Here is a 20,109-nt window from a genome sequence, read left to right as displayed (position 1 = left end):
ACTGCACCAGGGTAGACGAACATGTCTTTTCAGCTGCCTTTGCAATGCAGCAGTGAGAGAGCGCCGCAACGTCAGAGCTCCCACTCTTTAGAGATGAGACTAAACTGAGATTCCTTGTCTGATCTCTTTGGCAAACATAAGAGTCTTTTGGAAGAAGAGGACTGGAATTCTCCCTGGTGTCCTGCCCAAGATTCGCCTTCAACCAGTCCTGTTGAGAACAGGTTTTCTGACTGTTGTTTGACATCCATTGTGTGGCCACATTCTCCGGCAGAAAAACATCAGCTGCCCCTCAGTAGTTACACTGCAGCACAACAAGTGCTGAAGTTGTAAAGTACTATCTTTCTGTCCATTCCTGTCGATAATGTTAAGTAATGGGCAGCAGCAATTGACAACTGTAAAGAATGGAAAGGAATTAACTATCTGCATTTATACAGCTGCTTTCTGCGTGAGAAAATCATCCCAAGGGAAACAAAAATCAACATCGAGCCAAATAAAAGATGGATGTTTGGCCAGGGAGTTGAATTTTAAGGAAGATCTTGTAGAAATAAAGGAGTAAAAATGCAGCAGAGGGTTCATTGAAAGATTTCAACTGTGATCAACGATATGATCAGTTAGGAAGCTGAAGTCAAGACTTCCAATGGTGAAGAAGTACGGGCTTCACGTTGCCAAAACCGTGGAAATGCCAGGTACATGGAGAACTATGGAAATGTGAAATGCTACAAGGAAAAGATGAGGTGAAATCTCAGGCCATGAATGTGAGGGTCAATATTTTAAATTGGGAGACTGGGAGCCATTATAAGCAAGCACACCCTGCTGATGGGTGAACAATTCAAGGATGTTCTCAAAGCCTTCTTTGAGCATCCATGAGTCCCCGACCCATGGCTGCTCAAGTTGCAGGAGGAACCTTCGGGATGGTATTGTATATCGGAGGTGAACAGGTTTTATGTGGGGTGGGTGCCATATGGATGCAATTGTCTCTCACGTAGTTTCTTTACGGAGCAGTTTCTGTCTATGGGATACCTTCTTTAACTAGCATATTTTACATTAGGTGTTTCTTTTTCCAAATCCTTAATAGCAGGTTAGTTATTTGCTCATCTGATCTTCTGGCAACAATGAGATTTGCTCAGAACATTTTATATCTTATTCTCTTTTCTTTTGTTGATGAGGTAGATTTTCTGCTAATCCTGAGACCTCCATTCCACCCACTTGGCCCCAGACCAGTGCATCTCTGATTCAGTCTATCTCCTGGAGGCCAGCTCCTTGTTCATCGGCATGGCCCAAGGCTGTGTAATTCAGGTCTCCTCCTTGTGCAAGTGACCATCCCTGTGTACAAAGAGGCATGGTTAACTGATGGGTCCCATCCCCTCTCCACCCCCAGGCTCATTCATCAGTAGAGTCATAGAGTCACACAGCACGGAAACAGGTCCGTGCCAGCTAAGACACCCATCTAAGCTGGTCTCATTTGCCTGCATTTGGTCCACATCCCTCTAAACTTTTCCGATCCATGTACCTGTCCAAGTGCCTTTTAAATGTTGTTAACATTCCTGCCTCAATCACTTCCTTTGGCAGCTGATTCCTTCAGCAGACCACCAAGTGGCTGTGGTGTCAGTTGGGGAGCACTTTGGGACCAGTGAACGTAGTTCTATTCGTTTTAAGTTAGTTATGGAAAGGGACAGATCTGGTCAACATGTTAAAGTTCTAAAATGGGGCAAGGCAAATTTTGACTGTATTAGGAAGTAACTTGCAAAAGTTGATTGGAGTAGGTTGTTTGCAGGCAAAGGGATGTCAGGCCACTGGGAGGCTTTTGGAAGTGAGATATTGAGAGTTCAAGATCTGCATGTTTCCTTTTAGATTGAAGGGCAAGGCTGGCAGGAGTAGGGAACCCTGGATGATGAGGGATATTGGTCAGTAAAAAGAAGGAGACATGGGTCAGGTAAGGCAGCTGGGTTCAAGTGTAACCCGGGAGGAGTATAGGGGTTGCAGTAGTGTACACTCAACAAGGAAATCAGGAGGACAAAATAGGGGCATGAGATAGTTTTGGCAGAAAAGATTTAGGAGAATTCAAAGAGATTTTATAAGTATATTAAAGGGAAAAGAGTAACTGGAGAGAGAATAGGGCATCTCAAAGACCAAAGTGGATATCTTTGTGTGGAGGTGCAGGAGATGGGTGAGGTCCTCAATGAGTTTTTCTCTGCTGTTTTTACCATTGAAAAGGGCATGAAGGCTTCGGACATTGAGATCATTAATGGGGAGGTCTTGGGAATAGTCTGCATTACAGCAGAGGAAGTACTGGATGTTTTAGAATGTATGAAGGTAGATAAATCTCCAGAGCCTGATCGAGTATATCTAAGAACACTGTGGGAAGCTAGAGAAGAAATTGCGGGAGTCATGGCTGAGATATATGCATCATTGTTAGTGACGGGTGAAGTGCTGGAAGACTGGTGGGTGGCTAATATTGTGCCTTTATTTAAGAAGGGCTGCAAAAAAATACCTGGGAACTATAGACCAGTAAGCCTAACATCTGTGGCAAGTAAGCCATTGGAGGGGATTCTGAGGGATTAAAATACACAAGCATTTGGAAAGACGGGTTGATTAGGGATAATCAACATGGCTTTGTGAGTGGGAGACCATGATTCATGAATTTGATTGAGATTTTGAAGGAGTAAGCAAGAAAGCCAATGAAGGCAGGGTGGTAGACGGAGTCTGTACGGACTTCAGTAAGGCCTTTGATAAGATTCTACATGGTAGGCTGCTATGGAAAGTTAGATAGCATGGGATCCAGGGAGAGTTAGCTAATTAGATATGAACTGGCTTGATGGTAGGAAGAAGAAGAAGATGATGGAGGGAGGCTGCTTTTTGGACTGGGGGCCATGGCTGGTGGTGTGCCTCGGGGGTTAGTGCTGGGTCCATTGCTATTTGTCATCTATATCAATGATTTGGATGAGAGTGTACAAGGCATTGTTAGTAAGGTTGCAGATGACACCAAAATAGGTGGTGTCATTGACAGTGAACATGGTTATCAGGATTTATAGAGGAATCTTGATCATCTGGGTAAGTGGGCCAAGGAATGGCAAATGGAGTTTAATCTAGATAAGTGCGAGTTGTTACATTTTGGGAAGACAAATGAGAGTAGGACTTTCACAGTGAACAGTAGGGCCCTGGGGAGTGTTGTAGAACAGAAGGACCTGGGAGTACAAGTACATGGCTCCCTGAAAGTGGCATCGCAGGTAGACAGGGTGGTGAAGAAGGCTTTTGGCATGCTGACCTTCATTAGTCAAGGCATTGAGTAGAGGAGTTGGGATGTTATGTTGCACTTGTACAAGACGTTGGTGAGGCTACATTTGGAATATTGTGTTCAGTTTAGGTCACCCTGGTATAGGAAGATTGCCATTAAGCTGGAAAGAGTGCAGAGGAGATTTACGAGGATGTTGCCAGGACTCAAGGGACTGAGTTATGGAGCGAGGTTGAGCAAGTTGGACTTTTTTTCATTGGAGCGTAGGAGAATGAGGGGTGATCTTATAGAGGTGTATAAAACCATGAATGCACACAGTGTTTTTCCTAGGGTTGGGGATTCAAGAACTAGAGGGCATTGGTTTAAGGTGAGAGGGGAGAGATTTAATAGGAACCTGAGGGCAACTTTTTCATCCAGAGAGTGGTCAGTAAATGGAATGAGCTGCCAGAGGAAGTGGTTGAGGCAGGTATAATAACAGCATTTAAAAGGTACTTGGATAAGTACATGGATAGGAATGGTTTAGAGGGATATGGACCAAATGTGGGCAAATGGGACTAGCTTAGATGGGAATCTAAGTCAGCATGGACAAGTTGGGCTGAAGGGCCTGTTTGCATGCTGTATGATTCTATCACCACCCTCTGGATGAAAATTTGCCCCTAGGTTCTATTAAACCTCTTCCCTACCCTGGGAAAAAGACTGTGCATTCACCCTATCGATGGCCCTCATGATTTTATACACCTCTATAAGATCACTCCCCATTCTCCAAAGCTTAATTGAGTAAAGTACCAACCTGCTCAACCTCTCAATATAACTCTGTCCCTTGAGTCCCAGCAACATCCTCGTGTATCTCCTCTGCACTCTTCCCAGCTTAATGGCAGCATTAAGTAAAATCGCACACACATTTTAAAACAATTAACTCTACTTAACACAACCAAATTGAATAAAAAAAAGTTACTGTTTTCCCAGCCACTGTTTCTTCCTACTGATTTTAACAGGACTGCCCTACTTATACCAGGTAACACTGGCACAGGCTCAGCCTGCAGATTTCCCAGACCGAGAGCTACTGTGTTGGCTTCCATGTGTTTGATCTGGAATGTATAGTCAATGTGGTGAAGCCTTTCAGTTTCAGGTGAGCTTTTATTATGAGCCTTGCCCAGAAATTTCTACCAATACAGCAGGAATGATTTATGAAGGCAGCTTTTGGAGTGATTTCTGGTTTTGATGTGTCCAAAGAGAATTTTCAAGCAGTCTGATTGTCCCTGCTTTGCAGTTTATTAGTCAGGTATTCAGAAAATTACATTCTTAGGTGTAAAGTCTTGTCTCATTCTGAAACTGGATGAATGCCTTTTGAATGAAATTGAGACCTGTTAGGATTAATGCAGGTTGAACTTAAGACAATAAAAGTATAACTGATTTATATCCACCTCTAATAACCTTTTCTTAGACAACTGAAATACAGCTTGTCATTTTTAATGTTGCTGTTTGGTGGTTATATTGGCTGAGAAGATTGAATAAATTATTTTGTGAGTTAGACCATTCTGATGCTGAGATTGTAACTTTCAGTGGGTTGCAAGAAGTGAGCTCATTGTGAAAATTACATTCCTAATCTGCCTGTTTCTCTCCAAGTTCTCTCCTGTCTGGGCTCACATGTACTTTTGGTTTTCTTGTGCGAGCCCAGGTGAAGTGCACTATGCTTCATTCCTTTCGAGAGGAAATGGCTTTAAGTTCCAGCGTGAAGCTTGAGGGCTCATTCGCAGCTGAAGTGCAACATCCATCAATGTTGTTAACCTTATTACCACGCCAGGGCAGTTTGGCAAGGAAAGCTCTCCCACTTAAGTATTAGAATTGCTGGTTTGGAGCAGATTGAATTTAGTTTATACTGTTTTTGGAGAGATCTAAGTATTGTCTTCAGGATGCAGACACTGTGAGCAATAAGATTTGGGGATTTGATGGTGGTGCTCATGAAGAGGAGAATGAAGCAAGTGCCCACTAGGCAGGGCCATGTGTTTGAAGAGGGAGTAGCAGGAAGGTGTGAAGGTTGACATTGAGTGAATGATGTGCGCTGAATAGTGTGTCAGGAATATTGCGTCAGGAGCAATGGTTGCAGAAAGTTCGCCATGTGATACAGGCCCACAATTGTCTGGAGAGATGAGGTCATGTTCACAGTGGCATAGATCCTTCGAGGCTGTGGTTGCACTCATATGAAATAGCTCACCAATCCACCATGGAACACTTTGTTCCTTTACCTTGCCTTTTATAGGGAGGAGCAGGCAGCAAGGGGCTTTGTGAGGATTGTGGGCTTCCCCATGGTCCAGGGCACAATTCACCACATCCACATTACCCTGACAATGACTGTCCAGAGGTAGTACAGGTAAAAACAATAATAGTACACAGTAAAGTGTCACAGCTAGAAAGAAAGTGCAGTGCAATAAGGTGCAAGGTCACAACAAGGTAGATCATGAGGTCAGAGTCCATCTCATCGTATAAGGGAACCATTCAATAGTCTTATCACAGTGGGATAGAAGCTGTCCTTGAGCCTTGTGGTATGTGCCCTCAGGCTCCTGTATCTTCTACATGATGGAAGAGGAGAGAAGAGAGAATGACCTGGGTGGGTGGGGTCTTTGATTATTCTGCTGCTTCACCAAGGCAGCGAGAGGCAAAGACAGAGTCCAAGGAGGGAGGCTGGTTTCCGTGATGCGCTGGGCTGTTTCTGCAACTCTCTGCAGTTTCTTGCAGTCCTGGGCAGAGCAGTTGCCGTACCAAGCCATGATGCATCCAGATAGGATGCTTTCTATGGTGCATCGATAAAAGTTGGTGAGTGTCAAAGTGAACATGCCAAATTTCTTTAGCCTCCTGAGGAAGTAGAGGCACTGGTGAGTTTTCTTGGCCATGGCGTCTACGTGATTTGACCAGGACAGGCTATTGGTGATATTTATATTAATCATAAGAAAGTCCACTCAACTGACCAGAGTTCAAAGGATCCTATTGGTTAACTCGAGGTTCAAATGGAGCTTCTACTGTGATTCAATTTTTGCTCCACTGTGCCAAACAGCTGGCTGCTTGCTGACAAGATGATAAGTGTGTGCTATGCTCGCACCAAAGCTAAGTAGTTGTGCAATGTCAGCTCTGCTACTGCATCATCAACCACGGACCATGTGTTGTGACCTGACGGAGTGCTGAGGGAGTCTTTAGGTTTCACTGCACTCTTGCTTCCCGCATAACTTGGCGAGTGTGCACCCTTCCCCAGATTCGGGAAGAGGAAGACAGCCAAGAGCAGGAGAAGGAGAAGGAAAAGGAAGGATGTGAAAATGCAAGGCCACATGGCTACATCAGCAGCACCTTCCTGATGAGGCAGTCCTTGATCAGTCCGTTTGGTTGCAATTCCAAAAGAAAATTCTCCCTGAAACAACTGCATCAACTGGAAGCCATATTTTGCTCAGATTCACCCTTCCATTGCTCTTCAGTTCTTACTGCAACAGAAATATTCCAAAATTATGACAACCTACACTATACTAGCTAATTTCAACCTATTATTATAATTCCATTGCTTAAAAAAGTTATCAACAATGGAAACATGGCAAGGATTGCCCATAATGTTGTCTTCCATTTACATTTATCTGCTTCAATGCTCCAACAGACTGCTCTCCAGTCACCAGTGGAAAACTGTTGACCTGCAGTGGAGGAGAGTACAGGTAGGTTTTGAGGATGGACTTCGAGAAGCTCTGGTCCTAGACAACCAGGGGCCCTACTGCAAAATCTGGTCAACCTGGGCTGTTTGGCTGAAAGCAATTGTGAGTGTCCTGAAGGAGTGGATGTAGTGGGAAGATGAATGATTTTATACAGAGAGAGGAGACCAAGGATGTGATTCCCTGGAGCAAAGCCTCACTAATCTACTGAAGGACAGGTTTGCTGCACTGCTGTGGTATACCCAAAATCTCATTAAACCCTGGTGCCCAAAGCCATGATAGCTACAATCTGAGCTTCAGTACACCATTCAGACAATAACTAGAAGCTGGGACATTGTGGGACAGCTTTTTATGTCCAGTCACTCATTAAGTGGCAATCCAATCTGTAAGCTAAACTCTTTATTGTATAGTGACAATTACAGCATCTATAAGATTCCCTGGTGTGTCATCCTTTTCCTATCTGTGGATGATGAGATTGTGGTTTTGTGGCTGAAGCTCTTCACTGTTAAGTTTAGAACTTAAATGAAGATACCATCTGCTCCTGAGGCCTTGTTATTTTTAGTTGTCAGTCAGGAGGCTGGACCTCAGGTAGGACCGAGTAGGCTGCCGTGGGATTGGGTCAAAAGCACTCACCTCAAAGGTAGAATTGTGGCTGAGGAGGCCTTCAAAATGTCCCTTCCTGCAGGCACTGAACGCCTCTCTGTCCTTGAGAAGTTCTCCTCTGTTCTTGGTATAAAGTGGGATGGGGCCTTGAGTATTTGGGCCATAGATGGGCTCGACATGACTGGAGAACCCACTCACCTCACAGCTGTTAACAAGTTGCTGAGTGTATTCTGCTCTCTCCATTCACTATCGGGGTCTTAAGTTGCAGCATTTCTGCAGGACCTCTGGCTTTAGGTGCATGCAGCGTTGTTCCCTTTACCTTGAGCAATGATAGAGCTTCTAAGTCAGGAATGCCTTGTTTGTTGTTAATAAGCTGCTCAATCTCCTGGTTTTTCCCACCAAACCAGTCTTGATTCTTCTCGGTAAAGAAGTGCAGACTCTCTTCGCTTGTACCACTTATGGCAGACTTCAGGGGAGCTCATATGCCATGGAAATTCTGGCATTTGATAGGTTGTCCATGTGGTCCTTGAGACTTTAGCCAATGATCCTTTTGCACTGGTATTCTGTTGACACTGATGTTTTAGGACTAGGTCAATGGAGGTATTAGAGTAGATTAGGTGGTGGTCAATCCAGTATCATCAGCTGTGGCACAGATAATACCATTTTTGAAGTCTCTCATTTTCTTGATGGTATAATTTAATGAGCTCCATGCTTAGACAAAGTATGTTACCATGAGATCATGTGCTTGTCCAAGAAAGGAGTCAAGTCTGACCATGGTACCAGCAGTGGGGTCTCCCTATTGTCTCCAACGGGGGAAATCATCACCAGGGTCCTCTTCAAGTATCTCCTCCCTGCATCACAACGGGGATTCCATCCAGCAGTGGATGTGATCCTCCCAGGGAGGATCATCAACCCGCACTTTCCATGACTTTTTTCGGGCTCACTAAAGCCTTTGACTCCATCAAACAAGTGGGACTGTGGAACGTTCTCCATCTTACACTTACTTCATGGTAGCACTGCAGCCATAATCCAAGTGATGGATCTAAGACAGATCCAATTTCAGTGAAGACCAATGTCAACCAAGGCTACATCACTGCCCCAACAGTTCTTCAGTCTTTCTTACCACACCTCACTTCCATTCCTAAGGGATGGAGGTAATCTTCAGTGCTGATGGGAAACTGTTCGATCTATGATGACTACATTCCAGAACCAAGATCACCTGAACCTCAGTAGTTGAACTGCAGTTTGCAGACACACATTTGCATTTGCATGCACTTGGAGATCAAGCCCCAAGCCATCAATGATTCAAGCAAAGAAGAGAATGGGCCATATGCTCAACATCTACGAGACAAAGGTTGTTTATCAACTTACCACCACTGCATTACACTGTTCTTTGACATTAAGGCTTTACGGTGGGGTCCTGGAAAACAAAGACCACTTGTCATATCACAGGAGCCACTCTCAGTGAAGACAGACATCAGTGATCAAATTTACCATTGCTTTCAATGCACCTGCCCAGCCTCTGGTTGATTGAGGAAAATAGTGTATGAAGATCAAGATCTCAGACCTGGAATAAAGCTCATGGTCTACCAAGCAGCAACGATCCCTGCCCCGCAACACCACCCCCCCCCCCTCACCCATATGCTTCCGAGACCTGGACTACCTACAGTAGGAGAAAAATACCACCAATGCTTTTGCTGTGAAATCCTCCAAGTTCACTGGAAGGAATATGAATGAAGCATTGAGGTCCCAGTTACAGTCAGGCACATTGGACTGGCCACATTGTTTGCATGGCCAACAGCAGACTCTCAAAACCATTCACTGCTCTGAGCTCTGTCATGGGAAAAGATTGTCAGATGGACAGAGGAAAACATTCAAGAATATGCTCAAAGCTTCCTTGGAAAAATGCATTGATCCTTGGGAATCTCTGGCCCATGATGCTCAAAGTAGAGAATGACTATTCAGGTTGGTATTGAGAACCTCAAATCCATTCACTATGAGCACACAGAGCCATGTGTAAATAACGGAACACACAGCTCACAAACTTTCCATCTGTGGAAGAGACTGCAATTCCTGCATTGGCCTCATCAGCCAACTCAAAACCCACAAAGCTGGAATGGAAGCAAGTTATCCTTCAGCCTGAGGGTCTGACTCAGAACAGTGCAGTGGTAGTTTCTGAGCTGGTGGTAGTGAATGTCAGACCGAGTGCCAGGTCCTAGAATCTGTTTTGCTAACCAACCTTTTATGTGGGGCTTCATCAAACAAATTTTGCATATCTGCATAGAGAACACCTACTACCTTGCCCTTCATTAACCTGTTCTGTTACTTCATCAGAAAATTCAATCAGGTTAGTCAAATACAATTTGCCTTGACAAATCCATGCTGGCTCTTTTCATTAACTCTGGCTTCTTCGAGTGCCTATTAATTTTTCCTTGGAATGTGGTTCTAAAAGCTACTTCACCATGAGATTAAGCTGATCACAATCCTCTTCTTTGCTAAATATTGATATTTTCTTGCGCTATGGAGCTCCTAAGGTACTGCCAGCAGTGCAGCCTTGGTCATTCTGCAATGTAGGATGGGCTGTGGGCGGTGGCTTGGCTGCAAGCGGCACAAGGTGGGTCCCACCCAACTGCCAATGCTTCCTGAGAGCTTGTGTTGTCAGAGGACTTTTCACTGTTTACTGTTGTCTATGATGGAAGAGGAAATTTTCCAACAAATAATAAAAAATTTAAAAAATGATATATTTATTTAAAACACATGAATGAGGGGAGATTTAATTTGAACATACAAAGTTCTTACAGGGCTTGACAGGCTGGATGCAGGAAGGATGGTTTCCTGGATCCAGGGAGGATGGTCTTCTGGGTGAGGACCTCAGAATTAGGGGTTGGTCTCAGAATAACTGGTCAACCAGCTTGGACTCAAATGAGCAGAAGCTTCTTTAGTCAGAGGTTCATGTGCCTTTGGAATAGAGGCAATACAAAGCTCAATAGGTTTTCCCGGCAATAAAACACAGGGATATGGGGATTGTGCTTAAAAATGTAGAACGTGAGCTAAGGGTTTGATGAATGGCAGACTTAAGAGACTGGAGATGCTGGAATTTGGAGCAACAAACAATCTGCTGGAGGAACTCAGTGGCTCAAGCAGAATCTGTGGGAGGAAAGGAACTATCGATGGTTGGGGACAAAACCCTGCGTGAATGGTGTTTCGATGTACATGTGACTAATAAAGAAATCTTATCTTAAAACCTCAATCTCTATACTCCCCATACCCCCCACTTAGTTTCATCTGTCCATCATCCCCTCCTCATCTGATTCCACCTATCACCCATCAGTCCCTGTTTTAACCCTCCCTCTTACCTCTTTACATTGGCACGCTTCCCTCCACACTCTCAGTCCTGATGCAGGGTCTCAACCCAGTACTTTTTGCCTCCACAGGTTCTGCCTGATCCGCTGAGTTCCTCCAGCAGTTTTTGCCCCAGGTTCCAGCATCAGTAGTCTCTTGTGCCTACCTTTCACTTTTGGTGGCTTTATGCTTCTCAGTAGGTTTACTTACCTTATTGTGGATGAGTTGGTTGTGCCTATAGTGTGTGTAGCCTCCCTGAAATCTAAACCTTTCTTCTTGGCCGCTAAAGAGTCCTGCCATTTCCCTGAAGAAATTGAACCACAGAACGTCAGGAGCAGTTAAACAGGCAGAGCCTCTTTTTGATGGAAAAGATAAAGCCGAAAGTGAGCTGATAAGATTATGAACGTGTTTGAGTAGGTAGATATTTGCATTTAGATAAGATAAAATAAGATATCTTTATTAGTCACATGTACATCGAAACACACAGTGTAATGCATCTTTTGTGTCTAGTGTTCTGGGGGCAGCCCGCAAGTGTCGCCACGCTTTCGGCGCCAACATAGCATGCCCACAACTTCCTAACCTGTACGTCTTTGGAATGTGTGAGGAAACCCGAGCACCCAGAGGAAACCCATGCAGACACGGAGAGAATGTACAAACTCCTTACAGACAGCGGTGGGAATTGAACCCCGGTCACTGGCGCTGTAATTGCGTTACGCCAACCACTACATTACCGTGCGTGTTCATTAAATCAAATTCCATTAACATAAACTAATTACTGATTAATCCAAGGCAGAACTAAGGACAAGTGTCTCTATTCAAAGAATGATTACAATGTGGGATAAGGGCAGAAGATGGTGCAAGTATTCAGTAGAATCTGCAAAGTGAGAAATTTTGGGAGGAATCAAACAGTATGTGGGTTGGGTTCAAGACAGTCCAGATGAAGGGTTTCAACGCAAACATCGACTGTCCATTTCCCTCTGCAGATGCTGCCCGGCCCCGTGAGTTCCTCCAGCTTATAGTGTTGCATTAAAATTTGGAAATCTTAAACCTGACTCCAATGAACTCCAAATAACCACTTCTGGGTCTGGACAGGGCAATTGTGGACAATGCTCAATCAATCCAGTTTAGGAGACAGATTAACCATTTAAATTCTGTAACATGGTGGAATCTGAGAGTTAAACTGCCCTCCAGGTTTGAATATGGATGCTCACGATATCAATTTCATTATGCTTGTAATAAATCATAATTTCTGGAATTTTTAAAAAAATTGTTTCTGACAAGACAATGAGAGAACATAAACAGGCAAATTGTTACCAATTTATATTTGAGTTAAAGTTGAATTATATGAGGGATCCTGGCTTTACAGAGTCTGTAACATTCATCAGGAATGTTCATACTTGTTCCAGTTGATAAAATTGAACTTCTTCCATCATTTAGCTTAAGATCCAGATTTTAGTCCCATTTCCTAGCACAGACTATTCTGCTGAGTAGCCTAATGTAACAAAGTGATAGACAGCATTATTTTATGAGGCACATCAGCAAATTATTAATTATCTCCATCAGCATCTTAATCTGAAGTATCTATGATGACAGTTAATGTTTATCAAATCTAAATGTTTTACTTTTTTGAAGGAGATCTGTATTTTTTCACACATATGGTGATTGTTAATTACCCAGCCTTTGCTTGAGGGAAAATTGTTATATTTGCCTGGTACTTGAATGAACCTACAATATGAAGCAACACCTTGCCAGATGCTCCATAACAATTTCCTTCAGTTATCTATCAGTAATCGGTGACTGAGAGAGAAGATTTCCTGCTGATGTTTTATAATTAATCACAGGAGTGAGTAATTGGCCCTCCTGCAAATTTAATGTGTAATCTGCTTGTGAGCATGTTTTTCAATTATGAAACATCAGGGCAGTTTAGGCATTTGGAATAGTGACTGCATTGTTTAAGGGCAAAAGTTGCGGAGATCAGTGTAGAGACTCACCAGCTGGGAGCCTGAGCCCATAGTACAATTATAACAATAGATTTATAACACCATATATTCCTTCTCCACCCCCCCCCCAACAAATGCTGCTTGACCCTCTGAGTTCCTCCAGCAGATTGTTTGTTTATAATACTATAGAGCTTGATATGTTCTCTGGAATTGTAATCTTGTTGAATTTGTCACCTGAATGTGACCGCCATCAGGTTTCAGCTTGCTGGAACTCAACCCATCCAATCAAATGACAAGTGGAATTTTTCAAACATACCCAGTACCAAAGCAAAAATCATAACCATCTTCCTCCATACAACCAAAAAAGAATATTTGGCTTACTGGTGGGAATACTGTCTCTAAGTTAGGGGGTTGCTAGGTTTGGAGACATAAGTGACTGCAGATGTTAGGTTTGGACTCCACTCCAGATAGTCCTGGGTTTTGGCTCTGAATTCTGGGTTGACATCCGACAAGAAAATGGTGTTCTGGAGGGAGCAAATGAACTTACTTTATTAAATACATCATACAAGCCATAAAACCCTCCTATCACCACGACCAATCACTGCATTTGTAATTATGTACATGGAAGGAGTGTCTTGCTGTGCCTAGTTAGATAGTTAATCATGTGTTTCTCCATGGTGAGACATTAAAATTTAAAAACAGCAGCCACAAATGAAGTACTTCACCTATGGAGAAGAATTAATAAGGTGCAGGAAAGGCTACATAAATAGGAGTACAAAGCAGATGCTGAAAACTGTTTTTTGATAGTGCAGGCCATGACTTATTGACTTTCCCATGAAAGGTCCAAAGTGCAGAGCACTCTCATTATACCGAGACCAAAAGCCAGACTGCATTACAATGAAAAAGGTAGAAATCCTCAGATAAATTTGGCGTTTAGACTTTTATTCAAGTCATCTGAAGGTTAATCAATTTGCAGCTTTTCTCTGATTAATCTGCTAGTCAATCAGAGTGCTACCTTGTGATAAGTCTCTCACTGAGACATCCCTCTGGTTAAATTTCTTACCACAACAATGCATGTAGATGTGGCACCTAAATATGCAGCTGAATGAAAAATTATTAATCTGAATTCTGTTACATCTTGTCAGGGAGGACTTGAATAATTTCCTCTGTTCACCTGGTTATCTCTTCCATGACGAAGCAGCGAATATAGTTTCAATGCTTGGAGTCTGGTGTAAGCAGACATTCTGTTGTTGAATAGAGATGTTGAAATTTATTCCTTGTGCTTTACCTATTTATTACTTTGTTTGAAAAGCAGACCCCAGCCACGTGAAGCAATACATTTGCTATGCTTTTATTTACTTAGTAACTGAAATGTGCAATAACCAAGATAAGATTTGGGGCAAAACATTGTTTTTTTATAAATGTCAATAATATTTTTTTTACATCTGGTGACATTTCTATACTTCTAATAACCTTTTAAAAAGTCTTTATTTCACATTTTGTCTTGGAACTCTATATTTTTCTTGCAAAATAACTCATAGCAACTCCTTTTCAATTATGAATTGGTTGGAACCAGTTATTAATGTTATTTCTTTCATTAAAACTTGTGTATAGACAAGACAAATCCCATTAGTTGGAGGGTTAAATGCTCTTTATGCTTTTCATACCTGTTTCTCTGCCAAATGGTTTTGCATTGTGTTTATATGCATATTGTATACTCAGGGGAGTGCACCCAGAGCCAGGAACATGGCCTGAGTAACTCAGCTGCACTGGAAGGGAGGGCAAAGAGTAAGAGAGCAACTGTGATAGAGGATTCAATAGGTAGGAAGGTGGGTGCTTCTGTGGTCATTGATGTGACTCACACAGGGAGCATTGTCTCTCTGCTGCCAAGGTCAAGGATGTTTTTGAATGGCTGCAGATCCTGAAAGGAGAGGGTGAAGAACCGGTGGTTGAAGTCCACATTGGTACCAACAATATAGGTAGGGGGGATGAGGTCTTCACACAGATTTTGGGAGCTGAGAAAGAGATTAAATAGCAGGACTTCAAAGGGAATAATCTCAGGATTACTTGCAGCGCCATGCTAACAACCTCAGAAATAGGCAGATAGAGGAAGTGAGTGTAAGACTGGTGCGGACAGGAAAACTTTACACTTCTGAGACACCTGGTCCACTTTTAGAAAAATATGGGACCTGTACAATTCAGACAGGTTACACCTCAACAGGACCAGAACCAATGGGTTTGCTAGTGCTTTCAGAGTAGTTTAAACTAGCTTGCCCAGGGGAATGGAAATCTGAGAGGAGGGGGAGAAACAAAGCTGGAAGTGAAAGTTATAAATGTAAAAAGCAAAATGATTAGGCAGCAGAAAGGCAGGAATCATAAAGAGTCCCAGTATGGAAAAACATTAAAAGGCCAAATTTAAAGCTCTATATGTAGCCAAATATAAAGCTCTATATGCTGCCTCTGCAGCAACATGGATGAATTAACATCACAAACAGTCATTAATCTAATAGTCAAAGATCTAATTGCCATAACAGAAATATAATGCATGGTGACCAAAGCAGGGAACTTAATATTCCAGGATATTTGCCATTTAGGAAGGACAGACAGAAAACAAAAGGAGGTGGGGTAGCACTGTTAGTAAGCAATGACCATAGTAGAAAGGATCTTGGCCTGGCAGTTCCTGAGAATCATCCATAAGCTGATTTCTCCGGAAGTCAGAAATGTCCATTTTCTATTGCTACCATAGTATCACTCTACATATACTTGCTATAATTCTTTAATTTTATTGAATAACCACCCTAACACTACTCATAATTAAATTAATGGAATATACTGTATCCGGTCATTAATGAATACTATGAAACATTTTATTATTATTATTATTATTATTATTATTATTATTAGCTTGGAAAATGCTTTAAAAATGTATGGGAGAATTTGCATAAAATTAGATGTCCCTAAGTCAGGTCATCTGTAACCTGGGGAGCTCTGTAGTAGTAGTGATGTTGGAAATTAGTGGTGTACATTGTAAGGGTAATACAATAATCACAGGCACCTTAAGCTTATACGTACACCAGGCAAATCAAATTACCACTTAAAGGAGGATGAATTCCTGGAAGGTACTATGAGATGGATTTCCAGACAGGTATATTACAGGACCGACAAGGGACAGCCTATATTAGATCTAGTGAAAATCAAAAAAAAAACTGCAGATGCTGGAAATCTAAAATAAAAACAAAAAATGCTGGAATAGTTAGCAGTTTGGATCGCATCTGTGGGAAGAGAAACAGAGTTAATGTTTCAGGTTGAAGACCCTTCATCAGAACTGGGAAGGAACCAAAAATAGCCTGTAAAGCTGCAAGGAGGGTGGGGCCAGGGATGTCTCTGATAGGATAAAACCAGGTGAGCAACGGGATAAGCTGTAAACAAGTTTATCTGGTGATTGAGTAAACTTACCTTGGGCCTCACTGTAATATCCCAAGAGGCCATAGACTAATAGGTCAGAGTGGGAATGGAATAGAAAATTTAACTGGCAGACAATGGAAAGCCCAGGGTTACTCCTGCAGACTGAAAGCAGGTGTTCTGCAAAGCAGTCACCCAATCTGCATTTGGTTTCTTCAGTGTAGAGGAGATCACATTATGAACATCAGATGCATGCACTAAGTTGGAAGAAGTGCAGGTGAATCACTGTTTCACCTGGAAGGACTGTTCGGGTTCCTGGATGGTGGGAAGGGAAGAGGTTGAAGGACAGCTATTGCATCTTCTGCAGTTGTGTGGAAAAGTGCCGCAAGAAGGTGGGTGATTGGTGGGACCATTGAGTTGCAAAGTGTATGGTCCCTGCAAAATGCTGAAAGGGAGAAGAGGGGAAGATGTGTTCTCTTTGAAGATGGTAGAAATTGCAGAGAATGATCTGTTGAGTGTGGAGGCTGCTGGGGTGGAAGGTGGGACAAGGAGAACCCTTGGACAGAATAAGGATGGACTTCCTCTGGTCCTCACCTTCATAACTCCCTGGCTCCTCTGAGTTAAGAAAGTTAGTTTATCTGCTTTTATCTGAAATTAAGGTTGACCTTAATATCAGACTTCGGCTCGAGAATCCCTTTGATTGATAGCTCCTGATAATGGGAGGAAACTCTGGGAGGAAACTTCTATCTTCAGCCAATGTGCAACAGCAGGATGATAGCAGTGGAGACATTCACAAAAAAATCTTTTCGTAGACAATAACAGCACCTTAAGTTTTTCAGTTGGTCATGTACATTCCTCTTTTGCAGACTAACATTAATTTGATAGAAAATTTAACCTTTCTGGAAGTGAGAAACAAGTGATAATTCTGATTTTGTTCCTGTTTGTCCAAATGCTGTAAACAAAAATTAGAACATACTTGAACAATGCATTGACAAGTGCAATTTGTACATCTAAGGTTCACCTTCAGAGGGCCTTAGTGCCACAGAGGAGGGAAGGTAAGCCCCAGCTTGCTTCAAATGGGGTGTACATGTTCATAACTGTGCTGTTAACATAATAGATCTGAAGATTTACTCACCTGGAAAAATAAAAGCAGATCCACTTCAAGTGGAAAACAATGATTACCATTATACTGCAATACTTGAGGCTGCCAGTTACATAATTATTTACTGAGCCTGAAACTAGGTCGTCTGTAGTAATGGATCACCAGCCCTTTCAAATACCTTGTCTTCTTTTATTACAAGGACGTCAGCTGATGCTTACAGTTTGTTGAAAATAGGGGAATCAAGGATTATGGGGACAGGCAAGAGAGTGAAATTTAGCCCAAGATCAATACTGAATTTATCTTAGATGAAATCATCTCGATTCATCTGCAGTCCTTTGCTTCTCTGAATTTATCTTAGCCTCTTTTATCCCTCCCCTTCCTCTCCTAATCTTTCCCTCTTTACTCTCCTTGTTTTCTTCGCCTCCGTTGTCACCCCTCCTTCTCATTCTGTATCACTGCTCTTGTTTCCCTTCTGCTTATTCTCTCTCCTAACTTATCTCCCCTTCTTCCCCTCGTCCCTCTTATCCTCACCTTTCCCCTCCTTTACTCCTCTCTTCTCCTGCTCTTGCATTCCTCATGTACTCTGTCCCATGCGCCACTTGCCTCTCCCCTTCTTCCTCTTCTCTTTCTTCCCTTTCTCTCCTCCACCTTCTCTCAATCACTTCTGGTGTCCGTGTGGTGTTCTGTTTGCTCTGTGTAGTGGTTCTACCTCATTCCTCAATACTACACTCTACCACAGTTTATGGAGTTCCAATATATACGATGGCTCTCATGAACTTACTGGAACAGCCATTACAGTATAGCTGACTAATGGTTTAATATTCATTACATGATAAGATGATGGCTAAGCAACAATCTGAGGATGAATTAAACATTACTGATGGTCAATAGAGTGAAACGGAATTGAAGGATAACAAGCATGCAACAAACTCAATTTTTTTTATTTACCAATCATGGCAATATAAATCATTCCTTCAAAAATTGATTGCACTATCTGTGTATGCCTATAAAGTATGTCTTTGTAGTTTTATTACTATTTCCATTACATTTGACTCTTCATCCTAATCCTTAATGGTATTTACTGAAAATGCGCTACATTACCATACAGCAATGTCTCTTAATTTTCATGCTTTTATGGTCTAGATTAATGCCATTGATTAGCTTGTACCATTGAAGCCAAATCAGAGTATTTCTCTAAACAGGCTGGGATTTATGATGCCTGAAATAATTTGGCCTGATTATCTAAACACTTATCAAATTAGCTGGGAATTGTCTGTTTTAAGTGTGGCTGCAGAGGTTGTTAATGGACTGTGTGACTTTCCTAGGTGAAACAATGAGGGTTACGTCGAAAGAATTCACAGATGACCCATGTGCCTTAGCAAAGCGAGAAGGTGTGGTTGGTGCCGCTCGAGGTCTACTTGCTGCAGTGACCCGACTCCTTATTCTGGCAGATATTCTTGATGTTATGTATCTCTTGCAGCACCTCATGGCTGTAAGTAAATCATGAAAAGCCCAATCACCTTCAGTTCATTGTTCCATCCAGATTTAACTTGCTGTCAATCAATTGTCATATTTTTGACAGGTCCAGAAGTCATTTGCATTGTTGACAAATGTGACAAATGAAGATGACCTGAACAAAGCGTACACAAAGTTTGGGCAGGATTTAGCCAAGTTAGACTTCCTGACTCAGAAACGCCAACAGGTGGGCAATGTCAATTGTATTCATTTTAAAACTCAATGATCTTACAAGAAAATACAGGCACAAGATTGTAGACAGTGATCCTTGGTTTCAGAATATTAGCAAGCTCAGCCACTTGAGATACAAGTTTGCAGAAGTGCTGGAAATGGCAAGATAGTTGTGGGAGGAGGGATAGTGGAGACTGATAGTCAGGAAGGGTTATCCCTCAAAGGTGAGAAAAGTGCTCATGAGACAATGGCCTCAATCACATGTTGTTCTCTGAGCTTCCTGTTTGTGGCCTTTCTTCGCAGGAAATTCAAGTGGTCACCTGGGAAAGCTTCAGCTGATTGGTCAGATTATGGTCGTGAGATCTAATAGTGGGTCCATCAAGGGAGCACTGCTGAAGCAGGCATCGAGTAGCTGAATTACTTTCAGGGATTGCTGTCACATTGTAAAGGGTGCTTCGTTTGTCTGGCTTCATACATAGTTTCTGCATAATATTAACATTCTTAGAGCTTGTGGACAACTTTGTTGCATGCTACACATCATCTGCTGAACAATTTTTTCATCTGTATCTTTTGGATGAGATGTTAAATCTCTCAGATGAGCACGAAAAATTCTAATGATGTTATTTAAGAAAGTGCAGAGCAATCCTGCAAATATTTATCCTTTAACCAAGTTGCTAAAGAGGTAAATGAAGTACTTAAAAATATTTGTAATGCAATAGTACTGTAGAAGTTAAGGGGATTAAGCTGCTGACAATTACCCCGATAGTTTATGCATCAGCGTTTTAAAAGAGTTGGCTGCAGAAAGAGTGGATGCATTGGTTTTGAACTTTGAGAATGCCTAGATATTAGGATGTTCCCGAGGCACAGTAGTGTAGCAGTTAGTGTAACGCTATTATAGCGCCAGCGACCCGGGTTCAATTCTGGCCACGGTCTGTAAGGAGTTCGTACATTCTCCCCGTGTCTGTGTGGGTTTCCTCCAGGTGCTCCGATTTTCTCCCATATTCCAAAGACTACAGATTAGGAAGTTGTGGGCATGTTATGTTGGTGTTGGAAGCATGGCGACACTTGTGGGCTGCCTCCAGAACATTCTATGCAAAAGATGCATTTCACTGTGTG

General features: G+C 42.3%; 1 protein-coding gene across 1 annotated transcript in view; it reads left to right on the top strand.

Moving 5' to 3' along the window:
- The window catches only part of LOC127576942 (catenin alpha-3-like), a 1,199,293-nt gene that overhangs the window by 28,773 nt on the left and 1,150,411 nt on the right, over positions 1 to 20,109 (top strand). Inside the window, exons 3-4 of the mRNA XM_052027768.1 lie at positions 18,633 to 18,799; positions 18,890 to 19,009. Coding sequence (XP_051883728.1) covers positions 18,633 to 18,799; positions 18,890 to 19,009 — 287 coding nt within the window. The remainder of the gene's footprint in view (positions 1 to 18,632; positions 18,800 to 18,889; positions 19,010 to 20,109) is intronic.

This window comes from Pristis pectinata, chromosome 12, assembly GCF_009764475.1.
Source record: "Pristis pectinata isolate sPriPec2 chromosome 12, sPriPec2.1.pri, whole genome shotgun sequence".
NCBI classification, from domain to species: domain Eukaryota; kingdom Metazoa; phylum Chordata; class Chondrichthyes; order Rhinopristiformes; family Pristidae; genus Pristis; species Pristis pectinata.
Note: the sequence above shows the minus strand (reverse complement) of the source record. Positions and strands in the feature narration are given on the sequence as shown.